This window comes from Uloborus diversus, chromosome 4 (assembly GCF_026930045.1).
Source record: "Uloborus diversus isolate 005 chromosome 4, Udiv.v.3.1, whole genome shotgun sequence".
NCBI lineage: Eukaryota > Metazoa > Arthropoda > Arachnida > Araneae > Uloboridae > Uloborus > Uloborus diversus.
This window is the reverse complement of record NC_072734.1, coordinates 99,388,223-99,409,575: the sequence shown is the minus strand read 5'-3', so window position 1 is coordinate 99,409,575 and position 21,353 is coordinate 99,388,223. Positions and strand designations below refer to the sequence as shown.

Sequence of the window (21,353 nt, the reverse complement as noted above, 5' to 3'; positions counted from 1 at the left end):
AATAACTTCATTGAAAGATATTACTGACACAAAAAAATTTGATATTTGTGAGACCAAAACTCAAAGAAATATTCGAGTTTAAAGTTTTAAGGAACCATATAGAAGATGAGATTGGAACTTATCTCCCTTTCAGATGAGTGACAGGTTGTCGAAGTAAAAAAACAAACTATCTGTATTTTTCATTGCTACTCAAAAATAAATGCAGATGTTATGCCATGATACGCAAAAACACACCACAAAACCTCAACCATTGTGATAAACCACACTCTATGCACACATATAATTTTAAACCCTTGTTAACTGCAATATTTTCCCCCAAAAGGTGTTGAAGACGAGTGTAAAGTGATGTAAGTCACAAAATTCTGCGTTTCATATTTCGGTGACTATTGGTCGTACTAATATCAAATTTTTTGTGTTGGAATTATTTTTCAATGGAGACTAATTCCCTGAATATAAGTTAGGGAACCTAGGGCCCGTATAAAAAGTTAAACTTTGTATTTTTGACTCATTTTTATTTTTGCTTCAAACTTTCAATAACTTAGCCCTGCATCTGATTTTGAACATTTTTACAATTGGAAGTATGTATCTAGGACTAACGGTTCAGAAAATAAAGGTCTTGCATGTTAAAACGAAACACCCTGTAGAGAAAAAGTTAAGTCTTTAACAACAAGAACAAAAATAACATGCTGGTAGGATCCGGTGTAAAAATGGCTCATATACAGTAGTAAAAAGCAAAACCAAGAACTTACCAATAGTATCCTTATCTTCATCCGGAAGAGTACACTCTTTTGTTTGGAAAACTGTCCACCCATACATTGGGAATATAAGAAAAGCACATAGCAAAACCTGAAAATATTATGGAATTCTTAACCAATGTTTGATAGAGAGTTTGAGACATTAAACTTTCCGACAAACAAATAGCCAAATATGAGAATAGTCTAATTATCGTGTGACTTCCGAGTCGCAACAATAGGCTCTAAAACTGAAGCGGCCCAATATTGAATAAAATAATTTTTTTAACTTTCTATTTCTATAAAGTGGCTAGACTTCTCCTATTTTTTTTTTTTTTTTTTTTTAGGAAGATAAGCATAAAGTTGTTTTTAGATTTTGCTTTTTTTTTTACATCGATAGTAGAAAAACACATCTACTTTTAATATAGAACCAGAAATTTGTGGACAATTCAGAATGTAGCCAAAAGTTTCCATGGTCATATAAAGCTTTCTTTCTTCAAAAAACAATTGCGTTCGCATACTTATGGAGAGAAAATAATACCACATACTTTTTGCAATAGCTTTTTTGCCCATTATGTATTTTACACATTTACTTTTCTTTTTTAATTTTAATTTATAGACGCTATATAGGCTGATTATTGTTCAAAGCCTAACAGTTTAAGACGATATATAAAACCATTGATCAATAATTTTGGATTAACACTCGCCAGAATTCCACTTAAGTGGTATTTGGTATGGCTTCGGAGTCGGAAGTTGTAGAGTCTAAGTCGGGAGTCGAATATTCAAAATTCCAAGAGTCGTAAACCATTTTCTTTCAAAATCTGTATCTCTACCAGTGTTTGTGATGTAGGAGTCAGAATCGAGGTAGGACAAATTTTGGGGTAAAGGATCGGAGTCGGTCGGGATTGAAGGCTCTAAAACTCTCAGATTTGGAGACGAAGTCCGTCATTTTCCGTCCGACTCCTCAGTCCTGGCACTTGGTGGGCGAGAAGGAGGCGTTATCGCTTCAGTTTATTACTAACTTTGTGTTACTACTATTTATTAATTATTTCAGAACCATAAACTAATTTAGTAATTTCATGTTAAATTATATCAAATTAGACTTCAGATGAACTATAACTTTCAATTATAGTTCTAGTTCATTATTAGTGCAATTGTTTAATGGACGGTCTCAAATTTTAAAGGAAGGGCCTTGCACTAATATACCTAATCTGCACTATCTAATATACCTAATCTGCATTATCTAATATACCTAATCTGCATTATCTAATATACCTAATCTGCACCTAATCTGCACTTTTATCTATTCGGCCTGGTTTATGTAAATCTTGAATACGGCGACAATCTATTATATAGTTGAATAAATACTTTTGTGTTTAAAAGGAAAAATTCGAAATAAAAATGTTTCATTGCACAAAATTGCAGTCTGCAATTGACCGTTGTTATTTCGTAATTTAATCTATATAACATGGATAATAATATTTTTATTTAAAAGGAAGCAATTTCATTTTTTAGAAATAAAACAGAAATTGATGTATACCTTTATGCTTGTTGGGATAGTAAAAATGCCCCACGACAAATCTCTGATCTTGACTTTTCCAAAAAACTCATGAGTCAGCCATTTTTGGCAACAGATGTGTGACAGAAACCTTTTATTCTGAGCTTGAGCAGCGATGTCCACTGCAGTTTTATAAGACCATTCTGGACTTTCCTCGTTCAGAACGTCAAAGGCTTTACTGGGGGTATCTAAGTAGCATGCGTCTAACATTGAAGTAGCAATGTCGGCAAAATCTCTGAAAGGTAAAAAAATATTTTCTGATAAACTGGAGAAACTAGTCATAGATGATTCACTAATCATACATTAAGTAGTTCAACAGAACAAATCACTTTTCCCGTATAAAATCCGCCATCACTTTTAAGCTAATTTCTGAGTGGAGGTAACAGCCACCTAAATTCCGTTACTTGAGTTCTGAGCATTTCTACCAATATGATATCTTTGAGCGAAGTACGCACTTGCAAAAACTAAGCTAATGTATTTTTACCGCAAAAAATGCTTTTAATCCAAAGTCAATTTGTTCCATTTAAGAAGGTCCTACTGAAAACTCACCCCACAACTGAAGAGCTTAGTAGAAGATTATATTATGAGTCATTTTAAAAATAATTTTGACACCAAACAACTGAACAAACTATTTTAAGACAATTTTGACACCAAACAAATGGACAAAGTATTTAAAAACAGTTTTGACACCAAACAAATGGACAAAATATTTAAAAAAAAATTTTGGCAAAAACAATCGGACATTTTTGTGTGGATGCGAATGTTGTCAACCTTAAAGTTGGAATATTTTTACTTTTCGTACAAGTTCAAAGAAAAAAAAAATTTAGTGGTACTGTCTGCGTCGTTTAATCTAGTAAGCGATAGAGTAATGTCCCACTTATAAATATAAAACCTCTTGGAGCCTGGGGTTTCCTTTATATGCATAATAGTAAAGAGTCCCGTTTAACAGAACAGTTTCCCCGCTTCTTTCAATAAGAGTTAGTTTAGTGTAACATTTTTTTTAAAATTATTTATTTATTTATTTATTTTAACTTCCTTTTACAAAAAAGGAAGTACTGCATTCGCGAAAAAGTTTTCACTCAAAAATCGACCTTAATTTCCATTTTGCTCACCCCCGAATGAATGTTGAGTTTGTTTTTTTTTCTCTCGACCACACTTGGATAAGTGTCTAAGAACGTATAGACACATGAAATATCCATTTTGACGATTCCTGAGTTAATTACAATGAGTTTTCTCGTGACGTCAGTATGTACATATGTATGTGCGGATATGCGTACGTGCGTATGTATGTCGCATAACTCAAGAACGGTATGTCCTAGAAAATTGAAATTTGGTACGTAGACTCCTAGTGGGATCTAGTTGTGCACCTCCCCTTTTGTTTACATTCGGGTGTTTCTAAAGGGGTCTTGTGCTCCTTTTGGGGAGAAAATCGTTGTTAATTTCGATTTACACTCAAGTGGTGTTATAATTTGACGGACACTTGGCGATATATCGCCAGTCTTTTGGTCCTCAATTTTTGTCACCCAGAATTCTGTACTATAAATCAATTTCCTTTACACATTATCAACGTTATGATTTTAATTTAGTCCTTTATTACTATGAAAATGAAAAGTATTAGGAACAAAAATGTTATTGCATAAATATGAGTCACATTAGGCGATTTATTTACCTGCTAGATTCTTCCATTTCTGTTTTCAATGAAGCATCGTTTACGTAAATCGTCAGTCTCTCTATTATCATGGAAAGAACAAGAGCCAAATGAATTGGCTGATCGGCGTGCTTCCACAGGGTCTTCGCCAAAGTAATGCGATTCGTGAATGTTGCCCAGAAAGTCAGCAGGACTTTCGCTTTGCGTTCAGCAGCGGCGGGATCTGTGTTGTACATCCCCATAGCGTTCAAAGATAACTCTTGAGAATTGATGAAATTTTCTAAGGTTGTAGTTTTTTCAATTAACCAATTCAAGTCTGTTTCGATAAAGTTCTTAGTAAGATTTGACACCTAAATGGAAAGAGGAGGAAATGTTTCAGGTGTAAGAGATAAACATTATAGGAAAAAAGGAAAGTAAAACAAAGTGAACTTCTCCATGTTAATTTTTAAACTTGAGTGTGAAAGTTATGCTACTTCAAAACAAAAGCCGCATTCAGCCACAGCTTGTAAAGCTTAACCCCAAAAAAGTGTGACGAATCGAACTTCTGGAACAAGTAAGAAAGTGGCATGCTCTAAAGACTTTTTGAATCTGTTGAATATTTTTAAAAAGTGTCTATTAAATTCAAAATAACTTAATATGGGGTCATGAAAGTAACTCGAGCATCTTGAACGTGGTTAGTTCTGTTGTCTAGTTACAAATGCTGTGTTCAAACAGTTATGCACATCTTACTATAGTAACTCCTTGTTGCATCGCGCCTCGATATATCGCTCTTTTCCTTTGTCTCCCGAAAATTATATTTAAAAATGAAATGCTGTTATACATTTGACGTAACAGAAAAAAAAGTTTTTTTTCTCAGAAAAGGTATTTTCTCCTTTTTGCAATCAATGAACAAAACTGTAATATTTTTCAGTTTAAAAAACCTTTTCAGCATTCAGTAAGATTTTTTATATTTTAGCATTGTAATTTTCAAATAAGGAAATTTCACCGAAAAATATCTAAAAAAAAAAGAAACATCAGAACTAAGAAAAGCGAAAAAAAAAGGGTGAAATAAATGCAAAACTGGTTCATTAATAAATATCCAATTTGAAGTTAATTATGGAATTCATGAATTATGAAAACAGTTGAATGAATAGATGGTAATTAAGTCATTGTTTTTTGCTACAGTCACAATACCTTTTTTTAAAACAATTTTATTCCATCCAAGTCAAAATTTAACCAATCTTAGAAAACTTATGAAATGCATGCTGTGATGTGTACAATTTATGATGCCGTTTTTGTGACATCTGTGATGAATTTCATCATAGTTTCTTTGTACTAATTGAGAATGATATCGTGGAGAATTCAAAACTGTTTATAATCGAAAATTCATTTTTAATTTTAGTTTCCTGTGAATGTTTAAAGTCCATTTATGCAACAATTCGAATACCCCACACCAGCGTTATATTCTTAAACACTTAATGCTTTAGAAGTAGGGATGGCGTTAAACATTTGCCATTGCGCCAAATGCGATAAAATTGTAAATTCGGTGAAAAAAATTCTAATTTGGCGAATTTATTGCCAAACAGAAAATTCTCCGAAATTTCCCTTGAAAACAATATCTCCTTCTTATACTCAAAAGATTAGCAAAAACTAAGTTATACTTCATTCTCTGATTAAATATTTCTACAGAAAAAATGCATTAATATCAGTTAAAGTTAGTCTTTGACTTAGACTTTTGAAATTTGGCTAACACTTTAAACATTTGGCTAACAATTCGAAATCCTCGCCCAATCGAATCGGCCCCTGAGTAATTTTAAAGAAAATTAATTTTTAATCAAAAGGCAGCTTCTTATAAATTAAAGAAAAGTCCAATATTTAGAAAAGAAAAAGGTCTCATTTTACAAAAAGTACGAAAAGCTTTATTATGTAGTTAGTTATCGATTTATTCCTCTTATTGTCTTCAAGTAGTTGCAATTATCGCTTCTCAGATATTTTTCTTGTTCGAAAACTAAATATTTTACTATTTTGAAAAATAAAAATGCAATGAAAAGTTGTTGTAAAAGCTGAAATTTTAACCGTTTTGACCAATTTCAAAACATATACATACGATACAGAGGTGATATTGGCTTTTCTAAAAAAGTAAATTTCCTTTTAACATTAAATTGATCTGGGTCAAGGGTCAATCGGCGTTCTGGTACTGGTAAATTTAGTAATTTCCCACGGATATAATTACGCATTGAAAAAAAAAATCAACGCCAACGTTAGAATCCTAATAAGGATGTTAAATTTAATGGGCAGTTTCCAAAAGGGTTTCCAAAAAATGGGCAGTGCAACCATTATTTTTTAATACTTACTGGCCCGTATCCAAGGGCACCTTCCCAGCAAACCGACTGGAAAAATTCTTGATACCTTGCTTTCTTATACAAAAGAATAAGTCTTCTTGGTGTTAGATATTTATGTATTTTGAAACCTTGTCTCAAAAACAAATCAACGAAACTTTCTCTTTGTGGTCTCAACAGTGCTTCTTCAAAAACGTCTTTTTCAATCTGAAAAGATAAATTTGTCCCTAAAAAAAATCAAATCATTCTGTCGATTCATTATTACTACACTGTTAAAAATTCAGGAAACTTTTGTGGTAAATATTATTGCAAAACGGAGCGTTTACAATACAGAAAAAAAAATACAGTAATTGTACCGGAAAAAAAAATAAATGATTGCAGCGCCAATTGATACACTACGTGACTTACAGTGCAAAGCGCATAACACCGTATTTCTCCGTACTCATGTGTCCTAACTCGTATAGTGGGTAGAAAACCGACTGCCAGTCCGAAGTTCTCGAGATCAACCAGCAGTTAGAATATTGCGTTTTCTAACTCTCATTTATTCTACCGCAAAATTTTACAGTAACATAGGATTTTGTGGTAAAAGTTACTGGCAACATGGATGCCAGTAACTTTTACCGTAAAATTTCAGGAATTTTTTTAACAGTGTATGTAATTTTTATTTCAATGTAGTCTAGTAACTTAAAATACAGCTTAATATCGCGCTATATATATATATTTTTTCATTTCTATTCTTAAATTTATCCTTATCCTTATGAGCCTTAGTTTTTGATAGTTTCAGTACCTGTGAAAAGCTCTTTGTACTAACGTAGTAATTGAAAATTCTGAGAGTAGAAAAATAATAGATGCTAAGGAAAGAATGCCGTGAAAATGAGAAAGGTAGTTTTTCTTTACCAAACAGACTGTCCCCTGTAGACGTGATATGAATACGTAACGCAGGCGAATGAATTACTTTTCGAAGAAACGTGAGAAATATTTATCTATAAGTGCATCTTCATGAGGAGCACAATATCTCCTTGCTCCCTGGTACTGACAAAAGTAGGCATTTATAATTAGCAGTATGGTTGTTTATTAGTTCCTCGGTGAAGTGTTTACCTCTATTAATTGTTTATTTAGTTTGTGGTGTTAGTATTAGTGTTATTAAATTTTATATATTTAGTTAGTATTAGTGTTATTGAATTTTATATATTTAGTATATAACTTAGATCCATCATCATCATAACTGACTAAACTGCCCAGTTATGGACCAATGCCTTCCTTTGAAGATTTTTCCTTGATAATTTCTGATTAATCCTTGATTTCCAGTTTTTTTTTTTTTTATTTTTTTTTTTTGAGAGAGAGAGAGAGAGTAAATCAGATTCTACTGAATCAGTCCATCTGAACCCTTCTTTTTGGTACCAGTTGGTCTAAAAAGCAGTACCTTTTTTATTGTGCTATCAACATGTATTTGGATCATATCATATGAGCCATCCAGTTCATTCTATTTACTTTAATAGATTTAATAATGAGCAATTTGGATCCAATTCGCTATATTTATTGTGAGTGTGATAGTCTTTTTATGCGAACCAAAACGCTGAAGTCGTTCTGTAAAGGTCCCCACGAATGGAGTTCAAGGTGTAGATTGTTATGGAAATGTTTCAGGGGAACTTAGTCCTTTCAAAGGGATGTCGTTCACCGTAGCTTTTGAGGAGGTGCGTCGTCATTCCTAAAGAATGATGGGCAAGGCATTCCAGTTTCTTGTAAAATAACTAGTAATGTCACTTCATAAAATAATCAGCTTCTTATTAAATATGTCGTTGCTTAAAACAAATCAGCTTATATTCAGTAATATCATCTCCGAAATTAATCACTTTTCAATATAATGCCATCTCAAAAACCAATCAGCTTACAATTAGTAATGTCGTTTCATGAAACAAAAGTTCAAGATTAGTTGCTTCTGTTCGCACAACTGAATCAATTCACAAACACATTTCACAAAAATTTAAAAGTTACTCAATCGACTAAAACGAACGATTGAATTTAATGAACTACATTATAGAAAATACATTTGTTCTCTCAAAAGCATTAGTAATGCACATTTTGTCAAACTTGTTTTGTCTCTAAAACGAAAAACCAATATTAAGTAAGAATAACTTGTCAAATAATAGTAAATGCGCATTCCAAAACAAGCAACCAGCATAATTAAAATACAATTAAAAATTATTACGTTAAAATTACGTAAAATACGTAAATTGACAATTTACATTATAGAGTAAATTGTCAATTTACGCTATAATGTAATTCTGTAAACAACTTTATCACTTCTGAATGTATTTATAAATAACTTTATTTAGTTAATTATTCATTCAGGCACTGTGGGCATTTTTTTCAGTTATTTAGCCCTACTTTGCGTGAAAAATTTCAAAACTCTTTGAAAAGGTCTGTCAACAAATGATGTTACACACTAAAGATGGAGAGGATTCGTAAAATTTATGACAGATTGCGACAAGGGAGAGAAGAGGTAACAAAAAATGTTACTTCGCGCATTTTTTCTGAATTTTTTTTTTTTGAAATATAGCGTGACATGTGACAAAAAGGGGGAGGTAAGGTGAAGTATGCCATTTTGGAACAAAAAGCGAGAGGGGGTTAAAAATGTTGAAAAAAAGTGTGATATCTTTTGTGGCCAGATCTTCCCAAACTTATTTTCGAAAATAATGTTAATAAAATGGACGATTTTTCTTACTTTAAATTTGTTGGACTGATCCTTCAAAAATACTTCCGACATAGCAACATTGGGGCTATTCCAGTCCAAAGTGAGATAGAGGTCTTTGTGCATTTGAGCATGCCAGTTTGTATTATCTATCATCTGTGCTGCAAAAATACAAATTACGAAATTAGAAAGTAGCCGGAAAAATCACTTGTATGAATTTTGAAACTTATTTATAATAATGATTTTTCTACTTACTACTGGAAAACTTTAATACCAAAGGTTAACATTTTGTAAACTTTATACGTTTTGAAAAGGTTTTTGCACAACCGTAAAAAGAATAAGCAAAATAAACTCTATTTAAATTAAATGGCAAAAACCTCAATGGCAATCCTAAATTTCTAGTTGTACAAAATATTATTTTAGGAATCCAAACTCACATTTAAATAAGGCTCTTAATAAATGATTCCCAATGTTCTCCAAATTGCAGCTATGCTCGTAGATGTTCAACACAGTCATGTACACTTGCTCGTTCTGAAATGTTAAAAAAAGAGAAATAGTTTGCAAAACATATTATTTTTATATAAGAAACTATATGCTTTTTTATTTACTTACTTCATGATCATAAAAAAAATGTCTTTAAACGTGTTTTTTGAAGTATCGTGCAGTTAAAAATATTTTCTTTAACAAAAATTAAAAAAGTTTTGCTACGTTATTTTTCATTTCGAATTTCTTTTTTTTTTTTTTTTCTTTTTTTTTTTTTTTTTGAGCAGTCACGATTGCTTATTGTTCTCACTTGACAGTCCTTGACGTTGTGGTTCCACCGGCGGCGGCGGGGCTGGTCCTGATCACTGTCCACCGGAATCCACTTTTGCTGGGCGGTGGCGTCCATGTCCACCACACGCATGCTCATACACACTCGCCTACGCGCACGCCTTTACACACATACACACGTCTACGTGCACACACGTAAGCCTACACACACAACTATACACACGTAACCACCCAGAAGGAGGGACATGCTTGGGGGGGAGCCATTTCTAGAAACAATAACTCTAATCAGTAGGGTCTTGTCGCAACTCGTGATTGCGAAAAACATAGTTTGAATTCAAAGTTTCGGAATTCAAATTAGAGTTAATTGGGGGAAGTGGGTCACAGATTTTTTTTTTAATCTAAGTTACAGAGTAACGACCTTATGTATACAGTGGCAGCAAAAAAAAAAATCTTTACATGTGGGTGGCAATTAAAATCCTGGCATGCAAACTTCTTGTCATGATTTTACTTGTCATGCTCACCCCAGTGATGTGAGACGACAGGCTAGTTAGTTACCCTGTGCTCCATTAGTCTGGCCAGTCGTCTCACATCACTATGGTGAGCATGCCAAGTGAAATCATGTCACGAAGTTGCATGCCAGGTTTTTAATTGCCACTTACATGTAAGGTTTTTTTTTTTTTTTTTTGCCGGCACCGTAAACGTGTAATGAAGAGAAAACTGCGCGTTTTCCTCATCAACTCCTCATTTCAAAAGTTTCAACCCATTGCATGGAAGTTTTGTGCACAAAACTTTTGAATAGGCAAGAGAAAGTAAAAAGGACTCTGAGTTCGTCCATATTTTGTAACTATATTACACCACAAAATCGCCCGTCAAGGTATGACGGGTGAAAATTGCTTCTACATTTGATTGAAGCAATTTCCTGTTTGGTGATATTTTAATTGTTGAAATTTTAACCCCAACTCCAGTGGATGAACACTGAACTCAAGTTGATGGCGTTAGTTGTTGACCACTTTTTCGTTGCTTCATTCTTCTAAAATGACTGTCTTACCAGTAAAACATTTAAGTTACCGGATTCAGTTAAGTCTTTCCAAAATAAAGCCTTTTCCTGTATGTCAAATATTATCAAATTATCATGCTATGGCGCGAGTTTCATTGTTGATGGCGTCAGGAGCGTTACTTGATCAGTAAATTGGCTATTATTATATATGAGAATGCCCATAATTTTTTATGCTATGTCCTTTTTTTATGAACAGGTAATATATAAAATATTTTGCAAATTTTTAACAACATCACATTGAACATAATTTACTCTTCTGAATTCAGTTCACATGAAAGCTACGAAAATAGTTCCTAATGTTTAGCGACCAAAAAAGCAACCCCTACTTTTAAACGTTTTAATGTTGTTTAGCCCTTGCTGTTTGGTATTTTATACTTTATCTTTTACCAGTTTTATCTAACGGAAATCTTAAAGCGAAGCTGTATTGCAAATTTGATGAAGTATGGGTTAAGTTGACGGTGAAAGTTCGCAGAAATATATGTTTTGGAAAAGAGATAAGAATATGAAGTAATTTCCTGGTGAGCCAATTGTTGTTTTTCGTTACTTAACTTGCTCAGAATAGCTATCACGAAACTTTCACTTTTGCTGTAAAAAGTCTAGCAGTGCTTCAAAAAGAAAGAAAAAGAAGAAAATTATTTCTGTGAAATCAGGAATATTTTTTCCCAATGAATCGTTATTGTATGAAAACTCACCAATGTCAAGAAAATACAGCAAAATAACAAAAACCGTTTAAGAAACATTAAATGCAACTTCTTTTTGTGAGCCAAACTGTTTTCACTTACTTGTTTCGCAAAGCGAACACAATCCAATATCCTGTCTCTAAATATATTCCGCGCCATACTGTTATCTCTCAGCTTCGGAAATTTTTCGATAATTTTTCTGGATAACTCTGGTTTTAGGTAATTTTCAGAAAATTCTGCATCTGAAATCCCTTGAGTTCTAAAAATGAATTGAGTTTAAAAGTGAACATTTTATGAAATACATATCAGTTTTATAAACAAAATTTTTAAAAAATGCACACAGAAGTTGTAAAAGATAAACATTTAATTCTTTTTTATTTTTTAAAGCTGCATGAATCAATCGACGCAGATCAATTATTCAAAGGTAGCTTTGAATAAATGAAGAGGAAATTTTATAAAATTAGTAAAAATATAATGCAACAATGAAATGAAACTATTTATCCTTTTTTTTTTTAATTAAGGATGACGAAACCTGTTGCCTTACTCCTTAAATGCACAATGTATTCTTGTGCCTGTGACTATATGAGGCTACATGAGTATGTAATGACTACATGAAGATCAGAGGGACTGAGGACTCGGAGAGGAAATGATCAGCTCCGACTCTGGGACCTTAAAACCATAAATCTTAAAATAGAATAGATGTGCCTTCTCCCCACTTTTCTCCTCAGAGCGCGCGTCAGCATCCCCCGTTGGACATCACGTGATCAAGGGACACCCCTCACAAGAAACTGTTTCCCTTATCGAAGAGAATTACTTTGCGCCGCGATCATTTGCGCAATTAAGAGAAATTAAAGCATTTAACCCATGGGTTAAATGCTTTTAGGGTTAAACCCCCCTTTAAGCATGGGTTAAATTAAAGCATTTTACCCAATATTAAAGAAAAAGGGAACACTCTGTCCCTCACGTAACACCTCATATTTTTCACTAAAAGTAATAATTAAAAAAAGTAACAATTTTTTTTTCATTACGATATCGCAAATGTATTTGTTGTACTTTTGCAAAAAATGTTCTTTGTTACCTTTTTAAGTTATTACTTTTTAATGAAATGCGGGACAAAATGACAGCTTTTTCATGGAATGGTTTATTAAATATTTTCCCATCATAACTTTTGAAGCAGGTGCACAAGCTATTTAAACAGTTTTTCAAGTGCTTTAAATACTGAGTAGAAAAAGACGTCTTCAAAAATCTTAAACAAAAATTGACCATATAAATTTTCTTTTATTTCAATCAAATTTTTCAAATACAGATAAATAGTTTCAATGCGTGCTTTTTCCCACAACTTTTGAAGCCAGTGCAACAATTTAACATAAAACCCTATCTAAAACCATAAACCAATTAGAAATACAAATGGAAATAGTATCGAATATCAACTCAATTAAATAAAATTCTAATATTCGCATGCGTTTCGCACCAACACTAAATTAGCCAAACCAATAACTTTGGTTTGTTCCTAATTTTTAAGCAACTTCAGTGTTTTCTTTTTGTTTTTTAAGTACTCAGAAAATAAATTCATTTGCAATTATAAACTACATGAATGGTCATTTGACTTCCGCCCCCTCCCCAATTTTTCTTTTCTTCTTTATTTTTCGTCCACAGAATATGATAATTTTGAGAATTTAAACTCGAGGGTGAAGAAAACTAATGATTATTGTCCCTTAACAATATTAATTTTGTTACTTTCCTACTTATTGGTCTTTGTGAATTATTTTCATTGTTTGAATTGACTGCGTGATACATTCTAACGCTTAAATATTTAGTAACGATTAATTTTATAAACTTTTTAACGAGAAAATCTGCTGCTTCTGTTTCCAACATATGCTTATTTAAACATAGAAAAATGGAATTCGAAATTTTTCTCATCACTCTTGTGGTCTCATGAGTAACATTATATTTTTGTGTTTTACTCCCAAAACTTTTTCACATTCTCGCTCAGTTGTTCTTCACAAATGTTCTGGCTGCAATCTTGCAATAAGTTATCATACATGAATGTGTCCCAAAATTCTTAAATTTTATTAGGTCTATTTTTTGATTTGTTGTAGTTAAGACTGCGTTGCAGTCGTCGCAGTTCACAACAGAGTGCACTTGCCAGACAAAAAATCCAGCGTAGTCAGAAACATCATTAATTAACTGTGTCATGTTAATTGAGATGATTTCTGAATTTTCCAAATCGTCGTCAAAGGAATCGGAAGAAAAGGCTTTCTTTCAAAGCATTTTTGTTACGCTTCAAATTTAATCTTAGCATTTGAAGGTTGTCAAAATCAGGCAATTTGAAGAACTGGACTCTTTAAAATTTCCGTATAAATGAATCATCTTTTTTTCGCACTTCGAAATTGTCCGACGATTATTGTTGAATCCCCCCTCATAACCTGATTGCACTGAAAAAAGTTTCAAGGTGATCGTGAGTAAGCTTATAAGTCATTACGCAGTTTAGAATTGGAATTCAAGCACCTATATACTTTTCATATGTTCCCAGCACACTTTTCATAGAAATTAGAAAAACCTAAAAATCCAGTTTTTCGCAGACATACTTTAACTAATTTTCCATCCCTTGTTTTTAGTGATTTAATATAATGCTCGGCATCTAATTAAAGTAAATTGCCTAAAATATTCTTAATTTCAACTCTGCATGGGGACTTTTTTTGCCTTTCGCAGAAAGAAATATTTCTGTTACGCACTATGTCTTTATTTTTTAATAAAATTCATCAAACCCTCTTTCGCTAGAAAATCTCAGATTCACATATATAGAGATTTCTCCAATAGGTATAATGAAAATCTTCAGACAATCCTAGACTTTTAACGACGCTTCGCATTGTTAGATCACTGCTGCCCGAGAAGAGGGAGACACGATGTCCCTTGATCATGTGATTCTCGGCAGAATCATGATGACCCAACTTTCTCCGGGCGAAATACGCTGCGCTGTAGGAGAAAGGCCTATCTATCCCTTTTAAAGATCTATGCTTAAAACCTCCGACTTTAACTCCTGATTCCGGCTTGATTTTTTCACAATTTTTTAAAAAAAAATGAACGATGGCTTGGACTCCATGGTCCCGACACCGAAGCCTGGCAGAATAACGGACTCAGAGGGTAAATGACTGACTCCTACGTTACGAATTTTGAAGCCTTCACCTCAAAATCAATCCAACCCCAACTCCAAAGCCTTGGAAGATGCATAGTTAGATGTTTGAGTTATTTTCCTGCTCTTGTCAATTTTAGTAGTTAATGATATCCTGCACTAAAGACTTCCATGGGAAGATACTGCGCAGTAACTGCAATGTTTTTATTTTTCAATATTTTACATCTTTGTCATCTATTTTACTTAAGTTTTTCTGTATAAGATTGCTTATGTGGTTTCCGCTTAAAACAAAGCACAAAAATAACTTCAAATTTCAACATTTCCCTAGTGTTAGTATGGGCTCCCAAACGCACTTCTCAAATATCTCAGAACCTCATTTCTGCAGATACTGCTCTTTAACTTCCCCTCCCAATATAGTGGGCCTATCACAATGAGTGCTCTTTTTGATCCAACTTTTCACTCCACAACGTTTAAGACTAGTTCGTTGGCATTTCTAATTCCGATTGCTCGAACGGCAAACTCCGCTCCATATCACTGGGAAAGTTGTTGTTGCTCTTCAAGAAACGTATGGGCAATACAAAGCAATACAGTCTAACTTCGTTAATGTTCCGTTTAACTCCACTTGAAATGTTTCTGCCCATTGAAAATCCTGAAAAATATTTTCGACTTCGGGAACTTTGCTTACAAAAATAAATCAAATTTTTAGTTACTATAATGGTGGAAAAAAAATTTACTAAGCATTACGGAGGAGCAAAAAACGAAACAAACGAGCTGATGTGTGCATCACATGTCTTCCTTTTACTCAAATTTTACGTCATTTCCCCATTACTGACAATTTTAATGTGATTCAATAGTTTACTCTCTAAATATCACCAACAGTGTTCAAATTGAAACAGATTTTTAAAAAAATCGTTAAATTTGTCGCCAAGTTGGCGACAAAACTTAGCGACCAAAAGACTGGCGATATATTGCCAAGTGCCCGCCAAATAATAACACCACTTGAGTTTACATCGAAATTAACAATGATTTCCCCCCAAAAAGGGGCAAAAGACCCCTTTAGAAACACCCGAATGCAACCAAAAAAGGGAGGTACACAACTAGATCCCACTAGGAGTCTACGTCTACGTACCAAATTTCAACTTTCTAGGACTTACCGTTCTTGAGTTATGCGACATACATACGTACATACAGACGTCACGAGAAAATTCGTTGCAATTAACTCGGGAATCGTTAATATTTGGATAGTTCACGTGTCTAAACGTTCTTACGCCCTTATCCACGTGTGGTCGAGTCGAAAAAAAAAAAAAAACTCAATGTTCATTCGGAGGTGAAAGGGGGAAAATTAAGGTCGATTTTTGAGTGAAAATTTTTTCGCGAATACAATACTTCCTTTTTTGTAAAAGGAAGTAAAAACGTAACCTATCAAGTTTTCTTTGATTCTATAAATTTTTCTCAAAATATTGCTGTTTGGATAATAAGCTGCGAGACAGGTTTAAAGTTTGAAAGATCTGCTATGATTTGCGATTTGCTGCATTGTGTTCACATTTTGCATTGACATAATAGAATTAAAGGGGTTCTAATACACTAAAAGGATATTTTAAAAATATTGCTCCTCTACTCTTTCTCACTTTCTTAATGATTTCTTTGGCGCATGTCACTAACATTTTGAGAATTTTTCACAATCTTTAGGGTTTCTTTGTTAGTTTTATTTTAAATCAGATATTTGCTGTTTACCCCTTATTTATATGCATCTTGTATAATTATTTCATTCCGTTGACGTATTATATTTGTTCTTATCCATTAAATTTATTTTGTCTAGAATTTGCGTGAAACAATGTACAGAAAATATCGAAGATATTGTTTCGTTCCGTTTTAAATTTAGGCTTCTTGTGCCAACTGAAAATAGTATCGAAAGAAAGAATAATGTTTAGTCAAAATGTCGGCAAGTCACTATTATTCAAAAGTCACTGTCTTCAGCATTTCGGGTTTCGTTTTTTCGCTACACCCAACTGAACACATTGCTTTCTACTTGTTTTCAAAGAAGCATTTTGCTTTGACTGTGATAGTTACAGTTTAGCCTAACCATTCTGAAACGAAGCTCCAATCTACAAATCGAAACAATTATAAAAATTTCCCTTCTGCAAAGAGAGGACTGTTTTACAAGCATTCAATAAGGTGACCAAATACTTGACAATTTTCATAAATTAAAATTTATGACCATGAATTTATTTTTTATGATGTTTTTATTGCTGAAGAACTTGACAATTTTAGAAAGTTTCAATTCTTAAAAATTTTGAAGCTGCTTTAAATCTGCTAGTGCTATAAGGGGCGCTCCGATGGGAGGTCACAGTGATCTTCAAACATTTCTTTATTCGGCAAATTTTGTCTGACGATTCGGCAAAATTATCATCATTCGGCGAAATTCGGAGCTCCATTCGGCAAATTGCAAATTTCCACTTGATAAATTTAAGTTTGGGGTGACCCTTAGTGCTATTAATAAAGAAGTATACTTTTCTAGAAAGTAAACAGCTACTTCAAAACGACTAATTAGTTCAAACAGATAAATAAATAAATAAATAAAAATTAATTAAAGAGTATTTTTTGACAATTGTTATTATTATACGTTGTTAAATGATACTTTTTCCTCTTAGAAGCGAAATTGAATCAAAATTATGTAAACCTTTGGCTTATTTCCGTGTAAGCAAAACCAAGGATATCTGCTAAACCTCCGCTTCCTTTCATTACCACCAAAGGCAGATGACGCTTAAGATGATCCAAAACCAAACGTGCGCAGTCTGCACCACCCTGGAAAAGCACTGCAACAACGGGTATCTCCATTGTACCCAGAGAACTGTGATTCAGTCCTAAAAGGAAAAAAAAACATTGCTATTCTAAAGCGCTAGATTTTTCAAAAAAGAAAAATAAATTAAATTTTCAAATCAACGAAGAGTAATTAATAATTTATTAGAGAATTTAAGCTAAATAAAAATTACTGGCAGAACTCAAAAATCCACAGGCGAACATTGTAATTTTATATAAACCCTCAGTTGTGACAGTCATGCTAATGCAAAACTAAAATAATTTGAATATTACAAATAGGTTTTTTTTTTAATCTAGAATATTTGTTAAATAAAATGCAAAATCTATGACAAAAAAACAAGGCTTTGAATCTTTTGTCTAAAGTTATGTAAATAATGCACCTATGGATTTGTCACTAAACTTTAAGAACAAATCTTAGCATAGCTATCTAAAACATTAAACGGGGTGTATAGTGTAGTTCAAAACCTGGTACCCATGTACTGATAACGAAGAAACGACTTAACTGGGAGACAAATCAATGAGCAATCATTCCATTTTCAAGGCCTGCGTATTAATTTATCTACCTGTAAAGTGATTTCTTCCTCACCAGCACACATTCAGAGTCGAAGACCCTTGAGTCTTGGATACAGGACCCAAAACGGATTCCTGCTCTAATTTCACTCTAAAGACTTTTCGTCATAATTTGTTTTCATTTCTGGTACAGGTCTTAACTACTAGCTTTTGTATATTCCTAGCCTACACAACACGTAGTTATAAACCACCAATTAAATCGAAACGGAATTGCAGAGGAGAAAGTTGAAACTGGAAAAAATGACTAATAGTACGATCCTTTTTGCTTTACTTTCACATTTTTTTAAAAATTATTAAAGAATAGTTTAAAACAGGAAAAATACATGAACAACACAGCATTGTAAAATAAGGAAAAGTATACAGAATGAATTTGATGGTTTATTTGATTCGATTGATAGATTACTTGTTAACTTTTAGAAAACATATAGGAACTTATGCCTACCGATTTAAACCACGATTTAGATTGAAATGTTCCGTGGAGTTGGATTTTTCATTAATTAACGAAAAAAATGAAGATCGAAGGCGAATTAGAAGATATTGTGGAAAAAACTTTAACATTGGAAGAACTTCTGGTCAGTAAGTCCGCAATGGTGATTATTTTTCATTGTAGAATTTAACTCTACATTTGTTACTGTTATATCTACATAGTATAAAATGAAGTCCCCAAAAAGCGTCTGTGTGTTTGAACTCGCAAAACTCGAGAACTACCCGGCCGATTTTGTTGAAATTTTCACAGTTTGTTCCTTTAAGTCCTGAGAAGGTTTGCAGACCAGTTCGAAAACAATTCGACGAATAGTTCTTTTTTTATTCCAATTTACCTCCAATTTTCACATAAACTCTCAAATATGGTGGTGAAAAATTACTTGCACACATTAATATTACATATCGTTAGAAATTTTAGAATTTTCCGCGTTCTACACAATTTATTCCAATGCTCTAACTTCATTACGGCGGAAGTTATTCGCGTTTTTAGTTCGAATTTGTTTAGGCTTAGCTGAAATTTAGGCACTTCTTTCTTCATTAAATAAATCAATAAAAAGTGAAGGAATTGTCCCACAGCTTTCTTTTTGACACCATTGGAAAAAGCGACCTTTTTTCCTCCAGATCTAACTCGACCTATGGTCGAAAAAATAAGCTTTTATCTCGAAAGGAAAAAAAGTTACAAGCCTTTTTAAATCAAGTTTAAGAAATCTCGATTCCATTCAAATTGTGAACCATTTTCTTTCGCATCTTAATTCCTTAAGCTTATTTTATTTTATGTTTCCATGGTTACGCATTTTAAATCCATCTTTCTGGATTTAATTTCTTAAAAGTATTTTAATATCTGTCGTCATTGTTTGGAACGGAAATCATATTGTTTTTTAAAATTTATTTTTTACGCTTGATTGTTGAATATACGTCACTTGACACAATTTTTATTTTGAAGGTGGGCCGGGTGAAGACGGGCAATGCAGCTAGTTATTTACAAAAAGCACCTGCTATTTCAATACCTACGTTGGTAATTTATAGTAGCTATATAGCTGAGTTATACTCTTCCTATTTCATCAACTACAGTGTAAAAAGACTCATAAGTTATGGTGAATATACTTAGCAAAATTTAATTTGAAAAAATAATAAAGGATTCAGTTTTCTTTTTACACAATAAAGCCAATATGTCCACTTACGATACTTTGAAGACGATTGGCGTGGGTGCTCCAGTGCAGATGCTAAATACTGTTGCAGTCTCAGTAAAAAGTAGTTGATTCCTGTCTTGCTGATCGTCCCATCTTTCACAACTACGAAATGCGAGTGGTCGGGGTTTAGGTCAAATTTTTGATCTTCTATTCTGTTGCCTTCGTTTTCAATTTCTACTCTCCGACCCTGTCAAAGAACATGAGTGAAATTATGCATTTTTTCTCTGCATACATTTTATGAATTTAAGTTAAATGATAATTTTACAAGAACACTGTCTGTGGTAGATGAACCCAAAACAGTGAGGCACTGCTGTACCATTATTTTTCAATCAGGGATGGCATTGATAAGTACCTTTTTTACTCCCGCTATGTGTAGACTCGTTTATATTGTAAGGTTTTACATTATTAAAATTAATTTTCTTGAAATTGTGTTAGTGCTGTTTGCACAAATTTTTGAATTAATTAGAAACATAATGACATTTAAGAGTCAGTACAACTTGCAAGGTAACCCTGAACTTTCAAAGTAATTTTAAACCAAGCGATTCCAACCTAATTTTCCCAAAGCGTGAATATTCTTGAAAAGTAAAATAGAGATACAACAGCAAGAATTTCTAAACAAAACTTCTGTTCTAAGGTAAAACTCGCAAGCTAAATCATCAAGTAACTTCTTTCAGCTCATCTTTGAATGTGAACATCAAAATTGCTTGTGCTCTGGTGAAGGCTATTGCTGTTTTGGAATAATTAAGTTAGTTTACATTGTTCTTAAGAATATTTAAATTAAAATAAATGCCCATAAATGTTTAATTACCTTATAAATGTTTAAGCCAATATATTATCAATTCAATATTTTATGATTCGGAGTTAGTTCGAGTGCACATTTCATGTTTAGCTTCTTAAAGCCGGGTACTATTCCCTCCTAAGATGAATTTGGTTTGAACTTTCTAAGTCAATTCGAACTTCTAAACTTAAATAATTTAGAAAGACAAAGATAAGCGGCATCTTTTGATTTATTGTCGGCCATTTTGGGTCTTTTTCGCTCATTTTTGTGGTTTTTCGCATATCAATCTTTTTCTGATTCTCGCAACACAATTACAAGTAAAACATTTTGAGAGAGTTAATGAAACATTCAGCGGTGTTATTTCCCACCACAATCCCTATCCTTCATGAACCATTTTTTGACAAAGTTGTCGTTTAAAGGTGAAACTGGTGAGATGAGAATAAGTTGCCCGATTCGTCAAGGCAATTTCTATGGCTCTAAACTAGAGGGTCTGAACCGAAGCTCTGATAAATACCAACGTTATAAATCGTTACTTCGAGAAATGAAAAGGCGAGGTGGTTATGAACAGGGACCAAACCAAAGAAATAATTTTTAGGGTCAACTCTTCTCCACAGGCCATGATTCTCGTGAGACTTTGACTCCTCACATCGAACAAACCTAATGCTTTCCCTGATCTGGTAACCATTTTTTCAAGTAACACCACCATCGGCGGATGCCATTACCACCTAAGAAATTTTATTGCCAATTTCCTGCCAAATAAAGACACTGAGACTCTTACGAAGCGAATCACATCGGAATTTAATTAGTAGAAACGTTCATAAAGCACAAACTAGTCAAAGAAACAATAATGAGTTTAAAAGGTGTGATTAAAACAATTCCTCATAGTAGAGGGGCTATGGTAGAAAATATAGCCGGAAACTGCAT

At 33.1% G+C, this 21,353-nt stretch overlaps 1 protein-coding gene across 1 annotated transcript in view; it reads right to left on the bottom strand.

Moving 5' to 3' along the window:
• LOC129220724 (transient receptor potential cation channel subfamily M member 7-like) overlaps window positions 1-21,353 on the bottom strand; it is a 100,387-nt gene that overhangs the window by 66,671 nt on the left and 12,363 nt on the right. The window contains exons 5-14 of the mRNA XM_054855154.1: window positions 19,643-19,838; window positions 18,078-18,102; window positions 17,269-17,439; window positions 11,558-11,714; window positions 9,385-9,478; window positions 8,981-9,108; window positions 6,271-6,462; window positions 3,959-4,287; window positions 2,272-2,524; window positions 750-846 (exon numbers count right to left, since the gene is read on the bottom strand). Of these exons, the coding sequence (XP_054711129.1) occupies window positions 750-846; window positions 2,272-2,524; window positions 3,959-4,287; window positions 6,271-6,462; window positions 8,981-9,108; window positions 9,385-9,478; window positions 11,558-11,714; window positions 17,269-17,439; window positions 18,078-18,102; window positions 19,643-19,838 (1,642 nt within the window). The remainder of the gene's footprint in view (window positions 1-749; window positions 847-2,271; window positions 2,525-3,958; window positions 4,288-6,270; window positions 6,463-8,980; window positions 9,109-9,384; window positions 9,479-11,557; window positions 11,715-17,268; window positions 17,440-18,077; window positions 18,103-19,642; window positions 19,839-21,353) is intronic.